The 27214-nt window shown below is 49.2% G+C and overlaps 1 protein-coding gene across 1 annotated transcript in view; it reads right to left on the bottom strand.

The window, feature by feature from the left end:
* Positions 1-3925: 3925 nt before the first annotated feature.
* Positions 3926-27214, bottom strand: part of LOC117189749 (SH3 and multiple ankyrin repeat domains protein 1-like) — a 188055-nt gene continuing 164766 nt past the window's right edge. Inside the window, 10 exon segments of the mRNA XM_033394826.1 lie at positions 3926-7629; positions 9613-11634; positions 11693-12332; positions 12881-13336; positions 20137-20203; positions 20385-20579; positions 20935-21083; positions 21086-21102; positions 21163-21494; positions 21553-21678. Of these exon segments, the coding sequence (XP_033250717.1) occupies positions 6105-7629; positions 9613-11634; positions 11693-12332; positions 12881-13336; positions 20137-20203; positions 20385-20579; positions 20935-21083; positions 21086-21102; positions 21163-21494; positions 21553-21678 (5529 nt within the window). The 3' untranslated portion in view covers positions 3926-6104.

Here is a 27214-nt window from a genome sequence, read left to right as displayed (position 1 = left end):
CAGACGGACAGACGGACGGACGGACGGACAGACGGACAGACAGACATGGCTCAATCAATACTTTATGGGGTCGGAAACGATTCCTTCTGGACGTTACACACATCCACTTTACCACAAATCTAATATGCCCCAATACTCATTTTGAGTATCGGGCATAAAAATCAAACGTTCTCCATTTTTTTCCAACACCAAAAGTATGGCATGATTTAACATATACTTTAACCAGTCGTACTAAAAAAATAAAAAATCGAACCCCATCGGCGATGTTTTGCAAATTTAATGGTGTAAAAGATAGATATCTTTTTTCTGATGCCAATGCATATTCAATATTTGTTTATACTCCGGCATTCGTAATTGAACGCTGAACAGCTGAACATAATCGGCTTACATATAATGCGCATAATATAGGTTTAAGAATGTATGTATCTAGACGTGTGTAGGACTTAACTGATCAATCCACATGGATATCCCAGGCAGTTTAACTTAATATCTAGCAAGCTAATCAAACATGTGTCTGTATATACTCGTATGTAAGTGTGTGTATGTGTAGCGTGGGCTGGAACTAAAAAAATGTACGAAAAAATTAGAAACTAACGATTTGAACTAGTCCCAAAGTGCCAACGGCTTCAGCGTCAGCCCCGCCTGACAGACGCTGATTGTGGTGTTGCTGTTGTTGAAGCTGTTGCTGTTGAAGCTGTTGTTGCTGTTGGAGTTGTTGCTGTTGAATCTGTTGCTGTTGAATTTGCTGCTGTTGAGGCTGCTGAGGATGATACTGGCCACTTGGCAGATGGGCTTGGCGACTGCCGCTGCTGCGGGTGCAGCTCCTCCTCCACCTCCTGCTATGGCCATCAGACCTCCACCGACAGCGAATGTGAGATGGACGCACTGCCGGAGTTCGAGCTGCTGCCACTGTGGGGTACACAAAGGGAAAATTAGAAAATGTGCAGTTCAGTTCAGAGGCACCCAAAAAACAATAGGGTGAAAAAATGGTGGGTGAGGTCGATGGGTCTATAATTACAAGTCGTACGACTTCCAGCCGCAGATAAGGGAAGACAATCCCCCACCAGAAAAATCAGGAATCCTCAAGATGCCTTCTTAGCGGAACCAAAAGTCTATTTAGAAATACCTGTGTGAACCCTACCCTAATAAAGCGACTTTAATTATTCAGCTTCGGGTTTATTTTTCAAAGGATAATACCATTTCTACATAGGTATTATATCCCAAAGATAAATAACCTTTCTCCTGAAAGGATTCTCGGCTTAAGTCTATTTTCTGCCCATTCCAAAGGAAAATTCTCCAGTGAGGAGAATATTTATAGAATATTTCTATTCCCTTCCCTAAACGAATTGGCAACGCCTTTAAACCTTTAGATTCCCGATTAGGTCCGGTGTTTGCACTTGTCAGCAAAGGTCAATCGTTTTTGTGACCCCAGAATATTAAAGAACCCAATGTAAGGCAAAAACAAGAACTAAATTATTGGCAAAACGAAATGTAATTGCCTGAGGAATGGAAGGAATACCTTCCATTGTGGTGGGCCACAATGAACAGCATCTTAGCTTAAGCGTCATCTTGATGTTGATCTTCAGTTTTTGAATATCAGTTATTCCAATAATACTATTGCGAGTAGTCATCTCTATCGGGTCTCTTACACGACCTTTATGCCTAACACTTTCGGGCTCTGGTTCGCAACAGACAGTCAATTAGCAACAATGACAAACGCTTGAAAAAGGAATTGTGCCACTTGAAAAACATTTATGTCACTCATGTTTTGGCTATCGACTTATTCTCACGATTTGGAGAACAATGCTCAACGATTTGCTTATTGACCCTATTAGCCCTATTTAATTAAATGCACGATAATTTTAATTATTAGCACATCCAATAAAAGTACCCACTCTCCCACGATCAGGAGAATCCAGATTCCAGAATGTCGACTACGAAAATGATTTTATGGAAGTTTAATAATGATTTTTTCCGAGATTCGTGAGAATATATATGCCCTACATGGCAGAAACCTCAAAGTATGCCATGAATTATAAAAATCAAACGTTCTCCATTTTTTTTAATGATGCAACTATTAGATGTTTCTTGCAAAAATCGTAAAAATATAGATATCTTTTTTCTGATGCCAATCGATTGATAAGATCATGCGTTATATAGATATAGCGTACAGAAAGATACCAGCATTTTAATTATATTTAAGTTCGAATTTAAGATGGAATTTCTGCTCAGCAAACAGTTGAAATAGTTTTCATTCATATTTATTGATTCTTCATACGCATGTTCATAATACATAATTGCATATTTGATGACTTATGATAGATATTTGCCATAATTTTAAATATATGCTTTTAAAGTGTGTGTGGGTGTGTGTAGGGGAGTGTGCTTTAATCGTTTAACATTATCATTGTGGTGTATGCATATTCAATATTCGTTTATACTCGTATAGCTTCCGGCATTCGCAATTGAACGCTGAACAGCTGAACGTAATCGGTTTACATATAATGCGCATAATATAGGTTTAAGAATGTATGTATCTAGACGTGTGTAGGACTTAACTGATCAATCCACATGGATATCCCAGGCAGTTTAACTTAATATCTAGCAAGCTAATCAAACATGTTTCTGTATATACTCGTATGTAAGTGGGTGTATGTGTAGCGTGGGCTGGAACTAAGAAAATGTACGAAAAAATTAGCAACTAACGATTTGAACTAGTCCCAAAGTGCCAACGGCTACAGCGTCAGCCCCGCCTGACAGACGCTGATTGTGGTGTTGCTGTTGTTGAAGCTGTTGCTGTTGAAGCTGTTGTTGCTGTTGGAGTTGTTGCTGTTGAATCTGTTGCTGTTGAATTTGCTGCTGTTGAGGCTGCTGAGGATGATACTGGCCACTTGGCAGATGGGCTTGGCGACTGCCGCTGCTGCGGGTGCAGCTCCTCCTCCACCTCCTGCTATGGCCATCAGACCATCTGTCGCACTCATCTTCGCCTGGACTTAGACCTGGACCTGGTGATGGCTGTGGTTGTTGCTGCTGTTGCTGTTCTTCTTGGAGGTCTTGAGATTACTGCGTATGCGGTGGATTTCCTCCACCGACAGCGAATGTGAGATGGACGCACTGCCGGAGTTCGAGCTGCTGCCACTGTGGGGTACACAAAGGGAAAATTAGAAAATGTGCAGTTCAGTTCAGAGGCACCCAAAAAACAATAGGGTGAAAAAATGGTGGGTGAGGTCGACGAGTCTATAATTACAAGTCGTACGACTTCCAGCCGCAGATAAGGGAAGACAATCCCCCACCAGAAAAATCAGGAATCCTCAAGATGCCTTCTTAGCGGAACCAAAAGTCTATTTAGAAATACCTGTGTGAACCCTGCCCTAATAAAGCGACTTTAATTATTCAGCTTCGGGTTTATTTTTCAAAGGATAATACCATTTCTACATAGGTATTATATCCCAAAGATATTCTCACGATTTGGAGAACAATGCTCAACGATTTGCTTATTGACCCTATTAGCCATAATTAATTAAATGCACGATAATTTTAATTATTAGCACATCCAATAAAAGTACCCACTCTCCCACGATCAGGAGAATCCAGATTCCAGAATGTCGACTACGAAAATGATTTTATGGAAGTTTAATAATGATTTTTTCCGAGATTCGTGAGAATATATATGCCCTACATGGCAGAAACCCCAAAGTATGCCATGAATTATAAAAATCAAACGTTCTCCATTTTTTTTAATGATGCAACTATTAGATGTTTCTTGCAAAAATCGTAAAAATATAGATATCTTTTTTCTGATGCCAATCGATTGATAAGATCATGCGTTATATTGCCAACATATAGCGTACAGAAAGATACCAGCATTTTAATTATATTTAAGTTCGAATTTAAGATGGAATTTCTGCTCAGCAAACAGTTGAAATAGTTTTCATTCATATTTATTGATTCTTCATACGCATGTTCATAATACATAATTGCATATTTGATGACTTATGATAGATATTTGCCATAATTTTAAATATATGCTTTTAAAGTGTGTGTGGGTGTGTGTAGGGGAGTGTGCTTTAATCGTTTAACATTATCATTGTGGTGTATGCATATTCAATATTCGTTTATACTCGTATAGCTTCCGGCATTCGCAATTGAAAGCTGAACAGCTGAACGTAATCGGTTTACATATAATGCGCATAATATAGGTTTAAGAATGTATGTATCTAGACGTGTGTAGGACTTAACTGAGCAATCCACATGGATATCCCAGGCAGTTTAACTTAGTAACTAGCAAGCTTGACGGCTAATCATACATGTTTCTGTATATACTCGTATGTAAGGGGGTGTATGTGTGGCGTGGGCTTGAACTAAAACAATTTACAAATAATTAGCAACTATTGCGAGAACTAAAAAGTGTGATAAAATCTGGTTAGATGCTAGATCTGCCGATAATTACTTGTATGTTGTATTATGTTTATGGTTTAGCTTTATGGGTACTAACTTTTCAACACTTAGATTCTAGGGAAAAGGTGCGGCCTGACAATTCGAAAGATTTCACTATACTCGTATTACCACTCAATTCTTGCATATCTCAAAGAGCCTGCAGCCTCGTTTCAACAGTGTAAATGTATCAATCGCTTGTTTGGTGATTGGAGTTCTTCGTTATTATTCAATTGTCTCATCTATAAATGTGTGATTCTGTGAATTCTGTTTCTGTTTCTGCTTCAGAGCCTGTATCGTATCTATATCTTTATCTGTGGTTGTGTTTTAGTATGAATTATGCAATAAGATCAGCCTTAGTTATATAATAATTGTTACTCGTGAAAACGCATTCTGTAAGTTTTGGTTGCCAATGACGATATTTGCGTTAAGCGCTGGCAAATATGTGAGAACCTCTTTCAATATAATACGCGACTTTCCTCATTCGGCAAGTTTAAGGGTTTCTCTAAAAAACAATTGTACAAAAAATCTATTAAAGTAAAAATCTGTAAATTTTACGAGCAAAAATTTACGTTTTGTTTTCGTTTTGGATTTCCAAATTGTTTTTGTTTTTCTTCTTCTTCTTCTTTTTATATTATAAAATGTCCGAGGCTATGGTATATCGTGTTATATTCATGTTTAAAAACATTACAAGTTTTAGTATCGGTTTAGTATTTAATTTAGTTGACTTGACTTGACTGGAAATTTGGCTAAATGCTCAAATACAAATCTTATTGTTGCATTGTCTATCGCATTCTCCCGTTTTTTTAGGCATATAAAACCTGCGCTAGTTGTGTATTGGATTAATAATGTTAATGTCGCTTAAATATTTTGTGCACTAGTCGAACACGAACACGAATACGAATACGAACACGAACACGAACTCGATTGATCAATGGATGGATACTGAAGAAATGAACCTGCCCTGGCGGCCCCCTCAACATTACGAACTAAATCGGCTATGCATACATATATACGTGGCTACTTCTATTGGGGCATTTCATCGACACTGTGCAGATCTAAAGCAAACTAGAGAAACGAATACATTCAGTTCGATTCAGTTTGTTTTCAATGGTTGGAACAGGCATTTGGGTGTGGTTTTGGTGACTAACATAATACAATATTGCATACAAACGCGCACACTTTCTGTCGGATTAGAAATATTTTTGTTTAGTTGCTGCTCTCGGTCAGCCTACATAAATTTATATCACACTCAATAAATATAATAAAAGTAATTTAAGATTGTGTTTCGTTTAGCTTCCCTCTGGTACTGGGCACTGCCTCGACAAATCGGACACGACACACATGCACGCACCTAACATCCGTCTCTATTGGCAATATTTGCATTTATAATTACTTTCTTGTGGGTTTAGCGCTTTGAACTTGAATGTTGTGTATTTGCTGTGAATATACAGAAGTAGCAACGATTTGATTTGTGTCTGAAATGGATCCATTGCTATGCCTGCTATGTATTCTATGCCTTCGTGTTGCTTAATTCTCTACTTGTGGCGTCTTTCCTCGGGTGCAGGCAGTGAATGGCAATGACAGTTGACTAACTCTAATTAACGACTTAACGATTTGGCAAATGTTAGATTTGATTCCCGCAGCTCGTGCAGCTCTTCCAGCTCAGCCTAGTGCAGCCGATGGTGATTGGCCTTGGGCATGAAGCCAACGATGCGAACTCGTCCCAAAGTGCCGCCTGACAGACGCTGATAGTGGTGCAGCATCTGTTGTTGTTGCTGTTGGAGTTGTTGCTGTTGAATCTGTTGCTGTTGAATCTGCTGCTGCTGATGCTGCTGAGAATGATACTGGCCGCCAGGCAGATGCGGCTGCGATTGCGGCGCGTGCTTGGCATCGTTACAATCGCAGAACTGCGGCGGCGGCGCCAGGACCAAGTTCTCGGTGCACAGCTGCATATTGTTGTTGCCAGGCTGCGCTACAGTCGCCCCGCCTGGACCACCAGCAACAGCAGCAGAGGCAACAGCCACCAACTGTCCGCTAGGCAAGACGCCCACAATATGCGTGGCCATCTGCTGCTGCTGCTGCTGTTGCTGGTGTTGGATCTGCTGGAGCTGGTGTGGGTGTGGATGGGGATGCTGGCGTTGCAATGTGTGCTGCGGAACCTCACCATCGCTGTCGGCCTCCAGTGGCGGCGGCAACTGCATTAGCGAGACGGCCGAGGTGCGGGTCACGCCCCGCTGCATGGCAATGGCCGCCGCCTGCTTGCGTGTGAGCGAGTTGTGCCGCTGGAAGGCCTTGGCAGGCGGCGAGGGGCTCAGGTCTCCGTCGTCATCCTCCAGGTCGGAACGCTGCTCCATCTCCGACTCGTGGCCGCTGTTTCCCTTGTGCAACTGCTGCTGATGCTTGGCCACCAGGGCGGCCGTGTTGCTAGCTCCTCCGGCGGCGGCTGCCTTCGCCTTGAGGATCTGCTGCAGATGTTGCTGGTGGGCCAGCTGCTGTTGCTGTTGCTGCAGGATCTGCTGCTGCGTGGCTATTAATTTCTGGTTGGGATTCGCCTGCTGTTGCTGCTGATGATGATGCACGTTGGGTATGCGCCCCAGAACCTGTGGACTCATCACTGATGTGGCATTGTTGCCGCCGAGAGATTTCATGTTGATGTTGCTGGCCATTGTAGCCACAGTGGCTGTCGGCTTGGTGATAAGCTGCTGCTGATGCTGCTGTATAACGGGAACGTGCTGCTGTTGCACCAACTGCTTGACAGTCAGCTTGGTGGTGGATCGTCCACTTGCTGCTCCAATGCTGATTGTTGTCTTGGCCATGGGCTTGGTGGAGGCCATGGGCTGATCGGGTATAGTCTTCGGCTCTTCCACAATGGTCACTGTCGGCTTCTTCTTGATGGTGTCAGTGGGCTTGGCGACTGCCGCTGTTGCTGCAGCTCCTCCTCCTCCTCCTGCTATGGCCATCAGACCATCTTGATCGCTGCTTACACCAGAACTGCTAGTGTCGCACTCATCTTCGCCTGGACCTGGAGATGGCTGTGGTTGTTGCTGCTGCTGCTGTTGCTCCTCGTCAGGCTTCTTCGCGAAGCCATTGGGCGAGGACTTGGAGGTCTTGAGATTACTGCGTATGCGTTGGATTTCCTCCACCGACAGCGAATGTGAGATGGACGCACTGCCGGAGTTCGAGCTGCTGCCACTGAGTGGGAGACAAAGGGAAAATTAGCAAATCTGCAGTTCAGTTCAGAGGCACCCAAAAAACAAGTCTCCGCCCAGGTCCCAGATACCATCATACGTGGCAGGTATAGGGTGAGAATATGGTAGGTGAGGTCGACGGGTCTGTAATTAAAACTCGTGCGACTTCCAGCCACAGATAAGGGAAGACAATCCCCCAGAAAAATCAGAAATCCTCAAGATGCCTTCTTAGCTAAACCAAAAGACTATTTAGACAGAGGGGGAACGTTGTGAGTTGCTGCGTACACCGCAACTCTACAGTTATACCCGATACTAAGTCAGTATGGCTCTCCTCCGGCAGACGCTGCTAATATTAAACGACACGACAAAGAGTGCGTGCGAGAGAGACAGAAAATCAGTCTGAGCGTGACGTCGGGCGCTGCGTGGCCACTGCAAATTGATTTCTTGCTGATCCAGATTCAGCAATCTGATAGATATAGTCATTATCTATGATTCTGCGTTTTTAGTTTTCTCGAATGTGCAATATTGTGGATGCAACAGATTTTTGTTCTTTGTGGGGGCGGAAGGGGGTGGGGCGAAATTCTGAGATATACGTTTTATAGTGAGATCTAACAGAAGTGCGGATACCAAATTTGGTTACTCTAGCCTTAATAGTCTCTGAGATTTGTGGATGCCCCAGATTTTCGTCCTTTGGGGGGTCGGAAGGGGGTGTGGCGAAATTTTGACACAAAATGGTCAAGGTCCGATATCACAGGAGTGTGGATACCAAATTTGGTTGCTCTGGCTCTTATGGGTTCTGAGATCCTTGAACTCATATTTTGCAATTGGCAAAACCGACCATGAAACCTGTGTGTTAGAGAGAGACAGAGCGAGAAAGAATGAAATTGTTTTCTTGATTCTGGCTATAATAATTATACGATCTAATTGAGATTTTACACTCTAGAATATATAGTCAGCCTCTACGATTTTTGGTTTTATCGTATTTTTAAAAATGTGGATGGCACAGATTTTTGTCCTTTGTGGGGGCGGAAGTGGGCGGGGCAAAGTTTTGAAATATTTTTGTAGCAGTGACATATCACAGATGTCTGGATCCAAAACATCGTTGCTCTAGCTCTTATAGTCTTTGAGCACTAGGCGCTGAAGGGGACGGACGGACGGACGGACGGACGGACGGACGGACAGACGGACAGACAGACAGGGCTCAATAAACTCGGCTATTGATGCTGATCAAGAATATATATACTTTATGGGGTCGGAAACGATTCCTTCTGGACGTTACACACATCCACTATTACCACAAAGCTAATATACCCCAATACTCATTTTGAGTATCGGGTATAAAAACCTGTGTGAACCCTGCCCTACAAAGCGACTTTAATTATTCAGCTTCGGGTTTATTTTTCAAAGGATAATACCATTTCTACATAGGTATTATATTATATTAGCCATGCATATTTGAGTAAAACTTTAATTTTCAATTCGTATGGATGCAAGCACCGGACATGATCGGGAATCTATGAGTTGGCACTCCTATGGAATGTGTTGCCAATACAATTAGTTACGTGGAAATACTAGAAAAGATTCAGCTGAAAGAGGACTTAACTTAGGGTTGACATATCGACATCTAAAGATATATTTGCGCACGATGATAAGGTGTACGTTCTCGTATGTGAAGGAGGAGTCTAAGGGCGTGGCTTTGGTCCGAATGCTAGTCCAAAGTCCAAAGAGAGACATATGCAAGCACCGGATATAATCAGGTATCCATTAGGTAGTTAAGACTTTGCCAATTCTATTAGAGTCGAGGACTTTCTATAAAAAACCACTCGAAGGATAACTCAACTCATTCACACGCCCATCTCGGGTGGGGTTCAAGGAGTACTATAGCTGATATGCGACTTTGGGCACTGTGTACAAACCGATACTTGATCTCCGGCTTTAATGTAGATCTCTAGAGATGCGCCACTGATTTGGGTTCGACTTCGCTTACCTGGTCTGACTGTTGCCGCTGGTCTCGGGCACATCGAACAGGGCTATCTTCTCGTTGAGCTTCGTGTTGCGTGCCACCAGAATCGAGTTCTCGTCCTCCCCATCCGACTCGCTGCAGCTGTAGTCCGGCTCGGGGATAGGCGGGGCTCCACCTCCACCACCACCATTCCCATTTTCATTCTGTGCTGCTTGCTGAGCTGCAGCAGGCGCCGGCTGGGACTGCAACTGAGACTGTGACTGAGACTGTGGTGGCGGTGGTGCAGGCGGGGACTGGGGCTCCGGCTGCTGTTGCTGTTGCTGCACTGGCACCTGCACCTGAGGCGCCGCATAGTGGGAGGTCGCTCCAGTGGGCTGCTGCTGAGGCTGCTGTTGTTGCTGCTGCGGACGCATCTGTGTGGGTGCTGCATATTGGCTGACCTGGTGCTGGGCCTGTGGCTGTACCTGTGGCAGTGGCTGTTGCTGTTGCTGCTGAGAGCTCAAGGAGGTCTCTTGGGGCGGCTTCTCTTGCGCCTGACGCAGCTTCCAGGCCATCACGTTGCGCAGCTCCTGGGGCGAGGCATAGATCTTGGCGTTGGCTGAGGGATTGAAACTGCTCTGTACGCCATCGATGGCCGCACTGGTCACGGCATCGTTCTCGGTCCGCTTCTTCAGCTTCTGCTGCAAGGAGATGGTGCTCTCGTACTCCGAGACGCTGCTTCGGGTCTCCACCTTGACCACCTGGCCGACAGGCGGCGGCGGTGGGGTATGATTGGGTGGCGGAAGCACTGCGCCGACTGCCCCCTTGGCTTCCATGGTGTTGAGACGCTGCAGCGAGGCGTCCAGCGTGGCCACATCGTCCTGCGAGTGATGACCCTTGTCGGCCGCCTGCCAGATGGACGAGACTGAGCCGTGCAGCTGGGCGCCGTGCAGGTCGGGCGTGGAGTGGAATCGCTTCAAGTCGCGTCCTCCAGCGCCGCCTACTCCCCCAGCCCCACCCACTGTGGGCGTGGCCACTGGCTTGCCACGCAGAGTGCCGCCGCTGCCGCTGCCAATGATCCCTCCGTGCTTGCTCCTGGCCGTCTTGCGCTTCATTTCCGCCACACTGCCGTAGACCAGGGGTCCGCTCCTCATAGGGGATCCGCTCGTGGCGGGAGGCGTGGCCGCGCCACTGTCCGTGCCCGACTGGAACCGGGAGCTGGTCATCATGGTGGCATAACGGCTGGCATTGGCGGCACTGCCATCGCCCTGCTGCCGCTGGAAGAGCTCCTCCAGCTCTGCGGCCGTGATTCGACTCGATGTAGGCCGGGCCTTGATGCTGGCCGTCCGCAGCTGGACGGGGGTGCCGGGTCCTGTCTGATTGTTGTTGCCGTTGCCGTTGCTTGTGGCCACGGACGCCGCAATGGACGTGGCAATGGACTCCACCGAAATGGACTTGGTGTGCTGCACATCGTCCTCCTTCTCGCCGCCGTTCTCGAGGCCAGCCACCATGAACTTGGCCCTGGCCCGTCCAACGCTCAGCGTCGTCTTAGGGTCCCTTCGCGGTGGCATGGGTGCCATCCGCACACTCCCTCCGGCCGAGGAGCCGCCGCCATGACTGCCCGGTCCCATAGACATCTTGCGCGGCAATGTGGCGCACTGGCGGTGCGACGTCTGCGGAGTGCTCGGGCCACTCGACAAGTGCTGGCTGCCGGCCCTGGCCCCGCTGGGCAGGCACTGGACAGTGGCCTGCATCTGGTGGGGGAACTGCGGCGATATCACCGTCATGTTGACCAGGGCTCCCGCCGAGCGGATCATCTCCACCACCTGCTCGTGCGAGGCGGCGCTCATGTCCTCCCCGTTGATGGTCAGCAGGAAGTCGCCCGGCCGCAGGCCGGCCATGTCGGCCACTCCGCCCGGATCCACGTCGTCCAGATACTGCAGAGCCGGAAAACGTTCCGAGGGTCGCAGCTGCATCAGCTGGGAGCTGGCCTTGGCCCCCCGTAAAATGAAGCCGAAGCCGCGCTTGGCGCGGTGCAGCACCACCGAACGTGGGGCATTGTAGGCGCTGCAAGAGATATGGATTAATTTAGGTTGGATTCGATTTCGGAGACTGGACCCCGTACCTCTTCTTGATGCGCGGCGCTGTGGCGCTGCTGTACTGTCCAATGGAGTTGTTGTTGTTGTTGTGGCAGCCCATGGGGGCACCGCCTGCTCCCCCGTTACTCTCTGCCATCTGCTGTGGCTGCTGGCAGGACCCGTTGCTGGTCATCGAGAGCGAGGGCGAATGGTGGGGCTGCTGCAGCAGGGTGCTCGAGCTGCCCGAGTGCCCGCCGAGGCTGAGCTGCGGCGATCCCTGGTAGGAGGCCGAGGAGGAGGGCTGCTGCTGGTGCTGCTGCTGTTTCTGCTGCTGCTGGTGCTGCAGTGGGGCCTGCTGGTTGGGGGCGGGCATGCCCGTGCTGGCGGTCATCACGTTGGTGATGTGCTTCTGGCGCAGATTCACCTCCTGGACGCAGTCGGCGGGGAAGAAGCCCGACTGATTGGTGCCCCTCACATAGCCCTCGAGCAGGCCGCAGTCGGTGCTGCCCACCACTTCGATGACGTCGCCGGGCTGTAGCCGGATGTGCCCCACTGTGTTGCCGACATACGGCTCCATGCACACGACATTGGTGCTGGGGTGTCCAATCGAGCAGGCGGCCGAGTCCGAGTTGGTTCCCACGCCCGACGAGTCGCTGATGATGTCGCTCGTATCGCCCAGGGATTTGTCTGTGCGGAGGCAAAGAAAGAGTCAGAATGAGAGTCAGCGTTTGGGTCAGAGTGCGGGGCCACTCATTCGAAAGACATGCACTTTTTGTTTGCGTTTGTGTGGGGTGATGGGGGACACAGAAGCCTCTGGCATGTGGAGGCAAAGCGGTTGAAGAAACAATGCGTTGCGGAACTGTGTGATTCATCCGAAGGAAACGAAACGAAACGAGACGGTATGATGTGCGAGTGAATCATGGCAACAGTGTTCCTTAATTGCATCAGAAATGGAATCAGGATCACGGCATCCCTTTGCTAACATTCAATCAATATCCACAGAGGAATCGTATAAATAAAACATGCAATTTGTACTTTTCTTTGGTATGAAAAATCTACTTAAAATGCATGCCCATATATATATATATATGTATATGTATTGTAGGAGTATAAGAAGTATATACTTAGCCGCTCGTTGTGTTCGAGCTATTATATCTTTTGGGAACTCAAAAGATTAAACTTAAACATAAGCTTGAAGGCAAATTAAAAAGGAAGAGACGGAAGTGATTTATTACCTGTGACAATGCTGATGTCGTCCTCGTGCGAACGGTGTCCCGAGGAGCCCTCGGAGAGGCTGGAGCTGGCCGAACTGTAGCCGCCCAGCATGTGCTCCGAGGGGCACGGCGAGGGCGGGCCGTGCAGCTGCAGCTGATGCTGATGCAGCTGAAGCTGGTGCTGGTGCTGGTGGTGCAGATGATGGGGATTGTGGTTGTGCTGCTGCTGTTGGTGGTTCTGATGCTGCATCATCATCATCATCAGACCCCCACCGCCAACACTGGCATTGCCCGTTCCGTTTCCGATTCCGTTTTCGTTTCCGAGGCCATTCGGATGGGCACTGTCACTGATCATTGCACCACCAAGACCACCGCCAGCCGCAGCCAGCAGAGCAGCCCCGGCGGCTCCATTGGCGCTCAGCCAGCCGATGCCCGAGCGCCGCTTCGGATTGTAGCGCGGCGGTCCGCGGAAGGGTACTGTGGTGTAAGGATAGTAAGGATAGTATTTCTCTTTATATGGACATGTGTGTGTGTGTATATGTAGCTGTGGTGCAAGTGGTTCGGTGTGTGTGTGTGTTTGTATTTTTTTCTTTTTTTTTTTTTTGTATTAACTCTTAATTTTATTAAATTTTATAAGCCTGGGACTTAACTAAAGCTAGACAGGGAGCTGTATTGAGTTGGAGAGACCGGCAGGAAGTTCCGGGTCTCTGCGGGACGGCCGCAAAGCATTGCTTCGCAGGGACCATGGTTCCTCCTAGCCACTCTCGTTCCTTCGGCGCTCGCACCTACGCAGCTCCTTCATGGCGCCGGCTGCAAAGTTGCTCCAGGCCGACCATACCATGGGGTCTGCCACAATCTTCTCGATCAGGTTGTTCGGCGTGAGCTGTCCGCCCACATTGAAAAATGATGTGCTCAGCGTCTTCAGTGGCGTCGCCGCACCACGAGCAGTTCGGCGAGTTCTCGTGGCCGAACCTCCAAAGGTAATGGCTGAAGCAGCCGTGTCCGCTCAGAAGCTGTGTGGAATGGAAATTGACCACACCGTGTCGCCTGCCGATCCAATATCGGACATCCGGAATCAGGCGGTGTGTCCACCGTCCTTTATCAGAGCCGTCCCAGCGGCTTTGCCATGCTCTGAGGCTTCCTTCACGGGCCTGCTTGCGCGCGTCTCTCCTTGCCGCGCCGGCCCGGATGGCCTCGGCCACGGCCCTCTCCTCAAGCACCAGAAGGTCAATTGGAAGGACACCCGCCAGGACTAGGGCAGCGTCGTCGGATATGGTCCGAAAGCCGCAGCAGATCCGGAGCGCGCAGAGGCGATGAGTGGCTTTTACGCCCCTAGCGTAGCTGGCAACTTTAATTCCATCCGCCCATACGTCTGCTGCGTAGGTCATGGCTGAGCGGACTACACTGGTCAGCAGAATCCTCCTCTCCTGCTTCGGGTCACGGGTGTTCAGCAGTATTCGGAACAGCGCCCGACTCGTGTTTGCCGCTTTCTCCTGGACGTAGCTTAGGTGTTCACGGAAACTGAGCCTGGTGTCGATCATCACGCCCAGATACCGAATGGCTCGTTTCGACAATAGTCTCTGGTCGCCAACCCTGATGTGAGCGGTCTCCACAGTCGAACGGGTGCTCACCAATACTGCCTCGGTTTTATGAGCGGCTATCTCTAGTCCCGCAGAGCGGAGCCAGTCTGCAATCAGCTGGATTGCGGTGTCACAATTTGCTTCGACGACGTCCAGGTGCTTGGCCACCACCGTCAGGGCGACATCATCTGCGTAGCAGGTTAGCTGACATCCGCCTGGGAGAGCTAATCTCATGACTCCATCGTAGGCAATGTTCCATAATAGGGGACCCATCACTGATCCTTGGGGAACTCCTGCCGTTATGCCGTGAGTCTGCGCGCCGGCCTCCGTATTATACTCCAGCAGTCTTCCCGCGAAGTAGCTCCTTACGATTGCCTGAAGGTATTGGGGTACACCGCGCCGGTTAAGTGAGTCCAGGATGCACTCCCACTTCACCGTATTGAAGGCGTTCCTGATGTCTAGGGTGACAATCAGGCAGTATTCCTTCTTGCCGCCCTTCCATCGAGTTCCCTCCACTGCCTTGGAGGCTATGTCAACTACCCTGCCTATGGCGTCCACCGTTGACCTCCCACTCCTGAAGCCGTATTGGTTTGGTGAAAGTCCCCCAGCATCCTCGACGGCGTTGTCTAGTCTTCTACGGATTATCTGTTCCAGAGTCTTCCCCAGCGAGTCGATTAAGCAAATCGGTCGAAACGAGGAGGGATCGTCCGGCGGCTTTCCTGGCTTTGGCAAGAGCACCAGGTGTTGCAACTTCCACTGCGGCGGAAATAGTCCTTCCCGCAGGCACTGCGTGAATGCCTTAGCAAACTCGTGCGGGTTGTATGCCATCGCCAGTTTTACCGCACGGTTGGGGATTCCATCAGGGCCTGGAGCCTTCTTGGCCCTTAAGCTTTGGGCCAGGGCGACGATTTCGTCCTCCGTGACCGGTTCGACCGAGTATGCAGGCTGGTGTGCGACGGCACTGCTGGCAAGACCGTGAGCCCCGGATGGGAACAATGCCTCAACAATCGTCCGCAACTGGTCTGGGTCAGACGGCGACCCCGCGTTGCTGCCATGAATTCGCTTCATTACCGTCTTGTAGGCACGTCCCCACGGATCCTTCTCGGCTGAGTCGCAAAGCTGCAGGAAGCACTCCCTCTTGCTCTCCTTGATGGCGTTCTTTAGCGCTTTTCTAGCTCCGCAGTACTCCGCCTGTAGCCTTGGCCAGCTAGTGCCACTCCTTCTGCGAGCCCGTTGATATCGCCTTCTAGCTGACAGGCAAGTGCGTCTGGCCTCCTGGATCTCGTCATTCCACCAATAGGTCGGCGATTGCTTACCCTTGAATGGCCTCTTGCGACTCATACTGGCATCGCATGCGAGCAGTAGGGACTCCAGAAGCTGGTTGACCATCTGTTGAGCTGAGCCTCCGACCTCCATATTCCTCAGCGCCTCCAAGAACCTTGGAATCCGCATTGATTCGTGATTGTAGGCTGCTCTCCGGTTTGTCTGCGTTGCCCTGGTCAGTCTGCAACCACCTTCTCCGCCTATCGAGAACACCACTGCCTCGTGGTCGCTGGCCGTATAGTGGTTCCCCAGGCGCCAGGTGGACAGAGGGGAAAGGCTGCTAGAGGCGAATGTAAGGTCGATGACTGACCCAGAGCCACCCCTGTTGAAGGTATTCGCGGTCCCCTGATTCAACAATGCTACGTCCAACGCAGCGAAGGCCTCAAGCAGTGCGTGTCCCTTGTATATGGCGTCCGAGCTGCTGCTTCTGGAGATGTCACTGCCCCACTCCTGGGCCCAAGCATTGAAGTCGCCAGCAATCACATTTGGTTTGTGGTGCCTGGCGTCGTCGGCCAATTCGTCCATCGCCGCAGCGAAGCTATGACGGCTCAAGCTTGGGGGGAGATAGCAGCTGTAAATCCATAAGTTCCCCAGTTTTGCCCTGACGAAATGTCGGAACTCAGCGCACACTGAGGGCCGCAGAGGAGGCTTACCGCAAGCCCATATTGCTGCTTTTCCTGAGGAGCTTTGGACCCAGAATCCATCCTCGGGGGAAATGTATGGTTCGCTAATTATTGCAACGTCCGATCTCATTTCACGCACCGACTGAGAGAGCAGATCTGTGGCAGCCTCGCAATGGTTTAGGTTTATTTGGTAAAACCTAACCATGTCCAGCGTTTTGACTTGCCTTCTCTTTGGGTGCCATGGGGCACCTGTGGCTACCAGCTACGTGTGAGTGGGGCTTGCCCTTTCCGACACAAAGGAAGCATTTTGCCTCATTGTGGCAGTCGCTTATCTTGTGCTCCTCAGACCCACAGCGGAAGCACCACCCGCTTCTGTCTACAGAGCTTTTGCAATTAAGTGCAACGTGGCCGATCTCAAGGCACCTGAAGCACTTTAACGGAAGATTTCGCTCCCGTATGCGGCAGACGGACCATGCCACTTTAACCTTACCAACGGATAGCGCCTTCGTCGCAAGGGTCGCCGGCAGGCAAATAATAGCCCGCTGGGTACCACCAAAGCCTGGGCGCAAACTCTTAATGGCGTCCACATCGAGTGTAATCCCCATTTGCTCGCTGAAGGCCTTCCTCACGTCCTCCGAGGTAGCCATCTCATCCAAGTCGAGCATCTCTAGCCTCGTCTGCTGGGTGAGTGCTCGCGCCTCCGCCTTGCCTCCTAGGACAGTGCCTATGTCCTCGCGAAGCAGCTGCGCGGTCTCCTTCGAGGCGTCTTTGAGCTCCAATAGAAGAGCACCTTTGGCTGTTCGCTTCACTCTGCTCACACTCTCGCCGACCTTCTTCATCTTCTCGCTCTGGTTGCGGGTGACGAGGTTAAGGATCTCCGCGTAAGTCATTTCCCCTTTTGGCTCGATGATAATAACATCCGGACGGGGCCTTGGCTTCCGGGCGTGCGCTCTGCTCTTCACCTTCTCCCATTCACCTTCGGTAGGTGCAGCTGATTCGGTCTTCCTTGCCGGTTGTTCGCGGGACTGCAACGTGGGATGGCCACTCATATTGTTTCTCCGCTTCGGCGAGCTCCTCGTCGGCTTGTCCAGCTTCCTTTTCGGCGCATCGTGTTGAGGGGAGCACTGCGTCTCCTGATCACGCCGCTCCACCCTCTCCTTCCTCTGAAACTTTGCGTCGAAGCTGTGAAGCGCGGACTTTTGCATCCTCACCACGTTCTGCGCCAACTCTTTCATCTCCTTGTTGAGATAACGGGCGTCCCTCAGCATCTTCGACAATTCCGTCGACTTTTCTACCAGCGAAGCCAGGATCGACCGCAGATCTCCGTCGGCCTTTGGTCCTGTACCGCTTTTGTCTGTGGAAGCACTGCTTAAGTCAAAGGGATTGACAGGGACTTCTGCTGGTGCAGACACAGTCAGTGCTGGCAGAACTCTAAGGGGCGCCTTAAGTGGAGTTCCGGTACCAAGGCTTAGCTGGGCCGGCTTCTCAACTGCCTGCTCCCTGGGCCAAATGCCTCGGGGCGTCTGCCACTGTGGTGGGGAACGCTGCAGGCTAGTTCTCCTCTCAAAGACCCGCTTTTCCTCCTCCTCCATTCTTCCTGTTTATAACTGCCAAATACTCGATTTTGAAATTAGAAATTTAAAATTTAAAATTTGGGGCCCGCGCGATTTTCCGGTTGGCGCTCAACTTTCAAACTGGTTGGCCCTATCTGGCAACCCTATGACTGTCCTACGCTGTCCGGCAACTCCGTGCTGTAAGCACCTCTGCTCGATCAGCTGATCCGTGAATATAAATCGAGGCAAGTGAAGCGATTTGAGTGAAAGTTGTTTTTATTTTTCCTACCACCAACACGATGGATAGAGAAATGCGCCAAAACCAACGATCACCCCCCCTGGCCTATCTGCTCGTCTGCGTTTGCCCCTGCAACCAACTGGGAAGTCTCCGCCGCCAGCCACCATGCGCAGTGAGTACGGGACGCTGAAAGCCTGACTTGAACCGTCTTCTGTTTTGATTCCAGGCGTGATACGGATTTTGTTTGTAGAAAACTCGGAGCTCGCTTGCAAACACGACCGCACTTGGAAACTCAAACTCAAAACTGTGTGTGTGTTTGTGTGTGTGTGTGTGTGTGTGTGTGTTAGTCGCAAGCCCCACTCCTCCTGCTCCTCCACCACCTCCTCTCTGTTCGATGATCGGAGAAATGTTGGAGCTCTACTCAATCTATTCTTTTGGGGGTTTCTAAGACGGTGGACCCTTGTCGTTGGAGGATTACTTACTCGTACTTACTGTCTGACAGGTACACGAATCTTACAAATAAAGCATTCGGTCAAGGACATTCTAGTAATGTCCTGCCAAAGAACAAACAAACTTCGCTACGAAACGTGACGTGATATGAGAGAGAGAGACACGGTTGAATGGAATGGATTGTGGTACATACAGATATTGGATACTATTTGGATACAGTAACGGTAACAGTAACAGTGGGTAAACATTAAGAGTAACAATCATAGAGCAAAGAGTATGTATCGCAAACAAGCAAATGCAAAATGCAAAATACGAAATACGAGTTACGAAAATGTGTGAATATTATTTTACATTGATATGAAGGAGGCCTGATTGATGTTTGTTGATTGATGAATGATATGAATGAATGCTCAAGGGGGTGGGGGAAAGGAGGGAAGGAAACTATACGGGTACGACCGATTTGTACAATATAATAAGTAATAGATTGAGTAGAGAGTAAACAAATCCAAACAGAGAGAAAGAGAGAGAGAGAGAGAACAAATACAAAGAGGGGGAACGTTGTGAGTTGCTGCGGAGACCGCAACTCTACAGTTATACCCGATACTAAGTCAGTATGGCTATCCTCCGGCAGACGCCGCTAATATTAAACGACACGACAAAGAGTGCGTGCGAGAGAGAAAGAAAATCAGTCTGAGCGTGACGTCGGGCGCTGCGTAGCCAGTGCAAATTGATTTGTTCCTTTTGGCTATAAAAATGATCTGATCTGATCCAGATTCAGCAATCTGATAAATATGGTCATTATCTATGATTCTGCATTTTTAGTTTTCTCGAATCTGCAATATTGTGGATGCAATAGATTTTCGTCCTTTGTGGGGGCGGAAGGGGGTGGGGCGAAATTTTGAGATATACGTTTTATAGTGACATCTTGAAGGAGTGTGTGTACCAAATTTGGTTACTCTAGCCTTAATAGTCTCTGAGATTTGTGGATGCCCCAGATTTTCGTCCTTTGGGGGGGCGGAAGGGGGTGTGGCAAAATTTTGACACAAAATGGTCAAGGTCCTATATCACAGGAGTGTGGATACCAAATTTGGTTGGAGACCATCGTTGCTCTCGCTTTTATAGTCTTTGAGCACTAGGCGCTGAAGGGGACGGACAGAGGGACAGACGGACAGACGGACAGACAGACATGGCTCAATCGACTTGGCTATTGATGCTGATCAAGAATATATATACTTTATGGGGTCGGAAACGATTCCTTCTGGACGTTACACACATCCACTTTTACCACAAATCTAATATACCCCAATACTCATTTTGAGTATCGGGTATAAAAATATATAAACTGTAAACTGTTTCAGTTCCATTCGAATATATGAATATGAGTGGGTATATGAGTAAAATGACCATGAAGTTCTGTTGCGAGTACGAGTCGAGTGTTCGGAGTGGATGATGGAGGATGTTGGATGGAGAATAGAGAATGTAGCAATGCAGCAATGGAGAATGCACTCACCAATATCCTCCGATTTGTACTTCTCAATGACTTCGGCCAGCTCCAAGTTGCCAGCTATGACAGCCACCTAGGGAAGAGAGAGAGAGAGGGAGATCGAGAGAGACATTGGCATTAGATGACCAGGCACCATCCACACTACCCAAAACCAATTGAAACTAAATGTAAATATAAGATACTTAAAGGCTAGACTGCAAGCGTAACTACAGTAGCAGCATAATTGCATTCTAGATATACGGTTGACTTTTTACCTGATAGGGAGTTTGGTTGGCAAAGTTCTGGGCGACGCGCTGGGCGCCGCGAAAGAGAAGCATTCGGGCACAAGCCTCTTGGTTGTTGACGGCGCACACATGCAGCGGACTATTGCCGGACGCATTGCGGCCATCCATGTCAGCACCGTAGAACAGGAGGTGTTTCAAGTGCTGAACCAGGCCGTGCCGACAGGCCTGTCTCATTGCGGATTGCGGATTGCAGATTGAACAGGGCGGAAGGATGCAGATACAGTTGCAGATACAGATGCAGATACAGATACAACCCGCGGGTTACAAAAGAGTTAGAAAGCGTTTGTTTTTGTTTTTGCGTTTGTTTTTGTTTTTTAGAGTTAGAGAGAGGAGAGAAAGTAAAGAGAGAGAATTCAAATATTAATTGGCATTCAGCACTTTGGGGGCAGGGGTACAGACACCAGCCGGGGGAATGCGGGCGGGGGCTTCACCAGAGATTCGATGAGGAGGATAAGCATTGGCAGTTACGAATCTGGGAGTCTACGGGACTGGCGTTTTCAAAGGACCGCCACCGACTGACCTGATGGACCTCGTTCCAGCCCTGGCTATCCTGGATACCGAGCGTCGCGTGGTCGTGCAGCAGGCTCTCCGTGATCTTCGATTCGCACTTTCTGGTTATCGAGATGTACAGGGGCGTGATCCCACGCCCGTCGCGGTAGTTGGGCGAGGCCCGAGTTCCAGGAGGGTACTGAAAGGAAGGTAGATGATTAGTATATGGATCGTGTGGCATTTGGAGACTCATCCCAACCTAACCGCCTCCAGGGAGTGGTGCTCCACAGCCCGGTGCAGGGCCGTGGTCCCGCCCTTGGTCCTGTAGTCCAACAGGGCCCCGCCATTGACCAAGGCAATGAGCACTTTGTTCGGTTTCTTGGCACCGGTGGCCACGCTCAGCGGCGTTTCGCCGCTCTCCGAGCAGTGGAAGTTGGGGTCCAGTCCCTTGGCACACATCTTGGCTATCTTCTCCACATGCCCCCCGTTGATGCACTCGAGGAATCGGCGCAGATTGGCCCGGGTGTGCAGGGCCTTCAGCTGGCGCTCGTCCAGGGTCAGCATTTTGTAGACGCGTCGCTTGTACTTGAGCTGCACGAAAGGAAGCAAAGGAGGAGCATTTAAGAGGGATCAATCCACGCACACTCACCTCCAAGTAGCCGACGGGGCCGTTGAATGGATAGTCGCCCAGCCGACGCTCTTCATCCAGAAACTTTCCCGCCTTCCCGTTCGAGGGCGGGGCGAAGAGGCCGTAGTTGAAGCTCTCCTTAAGTTCCTGCAACAAAAACAACAGAGGATAAGGGTGAGTGCAAAGGTAAGAGTGTTTCTATGTGCGAATCAGGTGCTCCATTCGCGTGCTCAAGTCGTGTGTGCGCGAGAGTCCTACAAAGGACTTCCGGCTTGCCAGTGGGCGAACTTCCTTCTCATAAAAGAGTACAACATACATCATATACATAGACATATACTGTATGTGTGTGTATATAGGATGCTGTACCCTGTACACAGAATCCTTCACAATGTCCTCGCTAATGAGCGCCATCTAGCGACTGCCTCTCACGGGATAGGCACGGGACGGGGGACGGGAGAGAGACTGTCATTATTTACCGTTGCGTTGCCTTTAAGTGGCAATTTCTTGTTTTAATTAAACAAAAAACTCCCTTCTTCTCTTCGGCAGAGCGACAGAGAGAGAGAGAGAGAGGGGGAGAAAGAGAGGACTCCCTCTGCTCAAGTGTATAACGGGTTTGCCGCTGCATTAATTATGCAAACTGCGTGTGTGTGGGTGTATGTGGGTGTAGGTGTGATCCCTTGAGTTGAGCCCCCAGGCAGTTGCATGTTGTCTCATAATGTGCCAAATGTTGCCATTAGAGAGAAGAAGAGTTCCCGTCGAAGGTTCCCCCATTTTCCAGTGTTGGCTAATGCATCAGTTAATACAAAAAACATCGAAACAGAGCATGACAGTTCCGTGGAATGGGAATACTTCTTAGGCTGTCACTTTCTTTGATTGAATGCCCCATCCCCCCAGGACAGGGCAGGCCACTGGGTCAGGGTTCCCTTGCCTTAATTTGTAGTTCTTAGGTGCGTATTTGTTGGTTCTACAATCAATCAATCTGCCAAAATCATTAGCCAGTGGAGCCCTGAGAACAGTTTAACGAGAGACTAGCAAAAGGCTGCAAGACTATCCCCAGTTCAATGCAGTGTCCCTTGCCTATCACGTAGCCCAGGACTTTGCTGATATAGCTGTTTCCCAGATACAATTTACGGGTAGACGAGTATACGGCCGCATGCAGCAGGTCTTCTTCGTGGGGAAAACCCACCCCTGGGTCGCATAAATTTCAACCACACAAATTAACACGCCCCAAAAGTGTCAGTAAAGCCCCAGTCCCCTCGTACATGCCGCACACCACTCACCCTCTCCTTCAGAAGCAACAAAACAAGTTAACTGCTTTGCGCCAAATGGTTTTTATGGCGCCACCCTCTCTACCACCCCGTGCACACCATCCCTTTTCCTTTTCCCTTCCGAAATCACACCCATCCGAGTCTCAGTTTCAGTCCCAGTCGGAGTCGGAGTCCCAGTCTCAGTCTGAGCCTCAGTCATGCACATGCAAATTGCAGACACGTCGCTGCCCTAGACCCCCATGAGCCCGCCTGCCGCCAGGCTGTCAAGCGTCGAGGGAGTGGTCCAACCTCCGGCTCTCGAGGGTTGCCCTGCCGGGCCCTGCCCTACCCCTCCTTGGGAGACCGGCGGGGGAGGAGGTTGTGGTTCAAAGTCAAGTTGTTTGCGCAAATTGCATTTTTATGAGTTCTGATTCCGATTTTCCAATCCGTAAGACGGCTCATAAAAAAACGTCCACGTTTTGGGGATACTGTGAAGGGCATCCAAAGGGGGCCAAACTGCGTGGAGGGATGCGCCCTCCACAACAGAATTTTTGACAAAAAGACAGAAAAAGAAAAACAGAGAAGATCCCAAATGATAACGGAAACGGGCAATGCAGAGATGCTGCACTATGGGCCAGAGTTGAGTAAAAAGTGTGTAAAAATGAGAGGAAAAAGGCCACCTTTGAAGGCCTTTGCTCTCAAGGCTTCAAGGTTTATTCGTCGGAGACTGGCGCCAGGCAGACACGCACAAGCGAAAACTGAAGAGTAGAGTGACCGAGAGTGCAAAAACAAAATACATGCCGTGTGCGAGACGTGAGTCTGCTTTAGTCTTGCTGGGGTGTTTTTGATGGCTGTTGTCTAGAAATTTCTAGAGAGAGAAATTCCGCTTTCGGTGTTCGGTATTCGGTATTTGCTTCAATTAAAAGCAAATATATTATACACACTTGTGCAAATACAGTCTTTTATGTGGGACAAAAGATACCCATTTTGAGCACAAATATAGCTTAAAGTGTGCGTCAGAGTCCGTCCCTGAATCATTTGGGTTTCTTTATTTAGCCAAAGATAATCGTAGCTTCGGGAAGGCATAGGGAAGGCTATGCTCAATGTCATTAGGGGTAAATGGGAGCACTTCCTCTGCATTAGCTCCCGATAGGTCTTGGCGAACTTTTAAGTGCCAAAATTCCGTTTCTTTTATTATGCGCTAGATTTACGGGGGCTTCAGCTTTTGCACTTCCTCTGCCTATTGTGCAGCAGCGGTCTTTGTTGTTCTGGCACATTATCCGATTCCGCTGATGCCTCGACTTCTCAAGTTGCAGGCACCAACGTGAGGCTTCGGCATCAATTTATGTATTCCTCCAGCGCACAAGCACACCGGCACACGAGTCAAGACTTGGTCTTGGTCTTGGTCTTGGACTTGGTCACATCATCTTATAAATTTAGCTCGTTTGGCCAAAAGGGAGCAGCAGCAGCAGCAGCATAGCTGGAGGAGGGAGCAGGAGGATGCCTGTGGTTAGCCACAGAGCCCCAGCCCAGCCGGGCAGCCACACTTTGAATTGGAGTTTGCCTGACTCTCGAACAATGCCTGGCTCCACTGAAACGAAGCCGACTCGAACCCCAAACCGGCTGTCCGCCTGGAAATGAGTTTCGTGCTCGATTTTCTCCGCCAATTTCGTGCACTTCGGCACTGGACTTGGGAATGTTCTTGGTTCTGTATTACTCGGGCGGGGGGAGGGGGTACCCTTTACCCCTCTCAGTTGACATTTGGTTTATTTGGGTGTTGCACATTAATTTATGCGGATTTCTGTAATTAATTTCAAGTTGATTGCCTTTTCGGCTTTTGCCAGCTGAGAAAGTATTCGCTGGCTTCGGGGACCCTGGATTTTTGCTCAGTGCACAGAACAGAGCACACTCCCGTCTCGCGGAGGTCAATGACGTGTTCGGCTGCCTGCCGCCTGCAGCTGGCGCTGCTTCAAAGTCAAAGCTATTCAGCAAACTTTACAAGCAACATCCCATCGCATGGCATCGGATCCCATCCCATCCGGATTCTAGGCTGAGTGGGAACCCTTAGGACTACACTGCAGCACTCTCCTGCTCCTCCTCCTCCTCTTTCTGCTTGCACAGCTTGGTTATCATATAAAGTAGTTGCCGCAGAGAAGTTTCGAAACTAGTTTTTCGTTTCGCTAGATATTTCGTGGGCAAAAGTGCGCCTCCTTTTAGGTGTATGTCTGCCTGGTGGCGGTGCCCAAGATGTTTGTCTTGTCATGTTTGTCTATAGCATCAGAACAGCACCAGAACAGCATCAGAAACAGCATCAGAAACAGAAAGAGAAACAGAATCGGTTCTAGCCAAATAAACTGGAGCTAGCGCTTCAGATGAGGCTGAGAATGGAGCTGGAGCTCTGTAGAGAAGAAAGTGTTGAAGTTGAAGACTTCTTTTAGGGCCGCTTACTGAACATTTATCACAGTCAAGTGCATTGAACTTGCTGCATGCTGCATGCTGCATATTGCCTGCTCGTGCGAGTTGAAGGGGCGTGGTGGCAGCGCATCGCGCTACGCCCATAAGCCATTCATATTTCTTACACTTTGCTGCATTTAGACAAACAGCCAAGGGATGGGATGTGCTGCAGGAATGCTGCGAGGAGTGCCAGGACTAGGCACAAAGGGGCATGACATTCGTTCGACAGACAGCGTCGAAAGGTGAGCTAAGAGAGGAAATTGCAGGAATTTAGTTGCAGTCAAAGGATGCGGACATGCCACACGGTCGATGCACACGCTATGGATGCAAGCGGGGGAGACACAGAGGGGCGGCAGGCACTATAAACCTCCTGTGAGTGCTGGTGAAAGGCATTTGCATTAAAACTTCCATCTGCAAAATGCCAGTGAGAGGCAGCAGGGGGCACCAGACGGAGAGGAGCTGCTGCTGCTCTAACTTGAAGAAGAGAAAGGAGACCTTTCAGAGGATTAACCGTTGACAAAGTTGCATGGAATGTGGCAGCAGTCCCTGCCCCCGACCCGAGAACTTCAAAAGCGAAGCCAAGCTCGGGCCAGACCAGAAACCATGACAGAATCATGCTGCAAAGATATTTTCATGTCGCTGGAAATGTCATGCCTCGTCTTTTGTTGCATGACGGGGGTGCGGTTGGCGGTGGGTTTCGGTTCCCAGCATAGCAAACTTTTCCAAGACTTTTCCAAGTAGTGGCAGAGTTCCACTATTCAAGACTTATTAGAGGAGATTTTCTGCTGCTACACAGTACACCTTCAACTGTACAGTTTGACAAGCAGCAACTGGATTGCTAGCAAGCTGCTTTATACCCCGAAAGCATATTTCCTTCCCAGCCACAGAGTATCGTTTTTCATTCGGTTTTCATGCTGGAAATTCCTCACAGAACTGGCGAAAATCAATATTTACATAGAAACAAGACCCGGCAGCAACAAACAAAAACAAGCAAAAGCAGACATTAAAAACAAAAACCCAAACAGAGAACATACATATGTATGTATGTACATCCATCTGTGGCATACCCGTGTATATTCCGATTATGACTGTATAAGTAGACTCCTCTGTAAGCCCTCCCCTCTCCACGGCTGTCTGGGCAGAAAACATGCGACAAATTCTGTCGAGGCAGAAGGAGGCAAAGGGGGAGGAGAGCAAGGAAGGAATGCGGCTGGCTGCATGGCAAGCCAACAAACAACAAAAACAAGGAATAAACAAAAACCAGAACGAAGCAAAACGAACATGGGATACACTTAAATATGGCTGGGAGACGAGGGTTTACTCCAGATATTATATTACTGATTACGAGTAATCAGAAACTCGAGCTACAGGTGGAGGGCCCTTCGCTCAGCAATCGCTTGGGGAATTGGAGGAGGAAGTGGCCAAGCTATGTGGCCTCTACGAAATGGTGGAAGGAGTAGGTGGGCCAGCGTATGGACTTCCCCCCGTACGACCAAGGAGGCCGACACTGGGGTTAAGTGCGTGATGGAAGACCCCATTGAGGAGGAACCCCCAGAGAAGGACGAACCCTCAGAGAAGGAGGAGCCCATGCCGAAGCGCCGTCGAACTAGACCAGCGCAGACCATGGACCTCAACGATCTCTGCGCTGCTCAGCTGGATGAAATGTCGGCAATTTCCAAGAAAATTTCGGAACATTTCGAACGAATGGAATCGTTAGAGAAGGAGAAGCTCGAGGTCCAAAAGGCGCTTGTAGACAAATTTAGCCAAATTTTGGACAAATTTGCGAAATAATTAGTTTCCTATTAGTTTTTTTGTGAAACTTAGCTTTATTAGTTATAAAGAATATCGAATGACATAAAGAAGAAAACATGAAAAATTTTGCATTTTAATAAGGAATGGCCTGAGCTATTTCATCGCGTATAGATGATCCATTATTTTCAGTGTCGTCGAATTCATTTTCAGTGTCTAAAGGGTCGTCAAAT

This window comes from Drosophila miranda (genome assembly GCF_003369915.1).
Source record: "Drosophila miranda strain MSH22 chromosome Y unlocalized genomic scaffold, D.miranda_PacBio2.1 Contig_Y1_pilon, whole genome shotgun sequence".
NCBI lineage: Eukaryota > Metazoa > Arthropoda > Insecta > Diptera > Drosophilidae > Drosophila > Drosophila miranda.
Note: the sequence above shows the minus strand (reverse complement) of the source record. Positions and strands in the feature narration are given on the sequence as shown.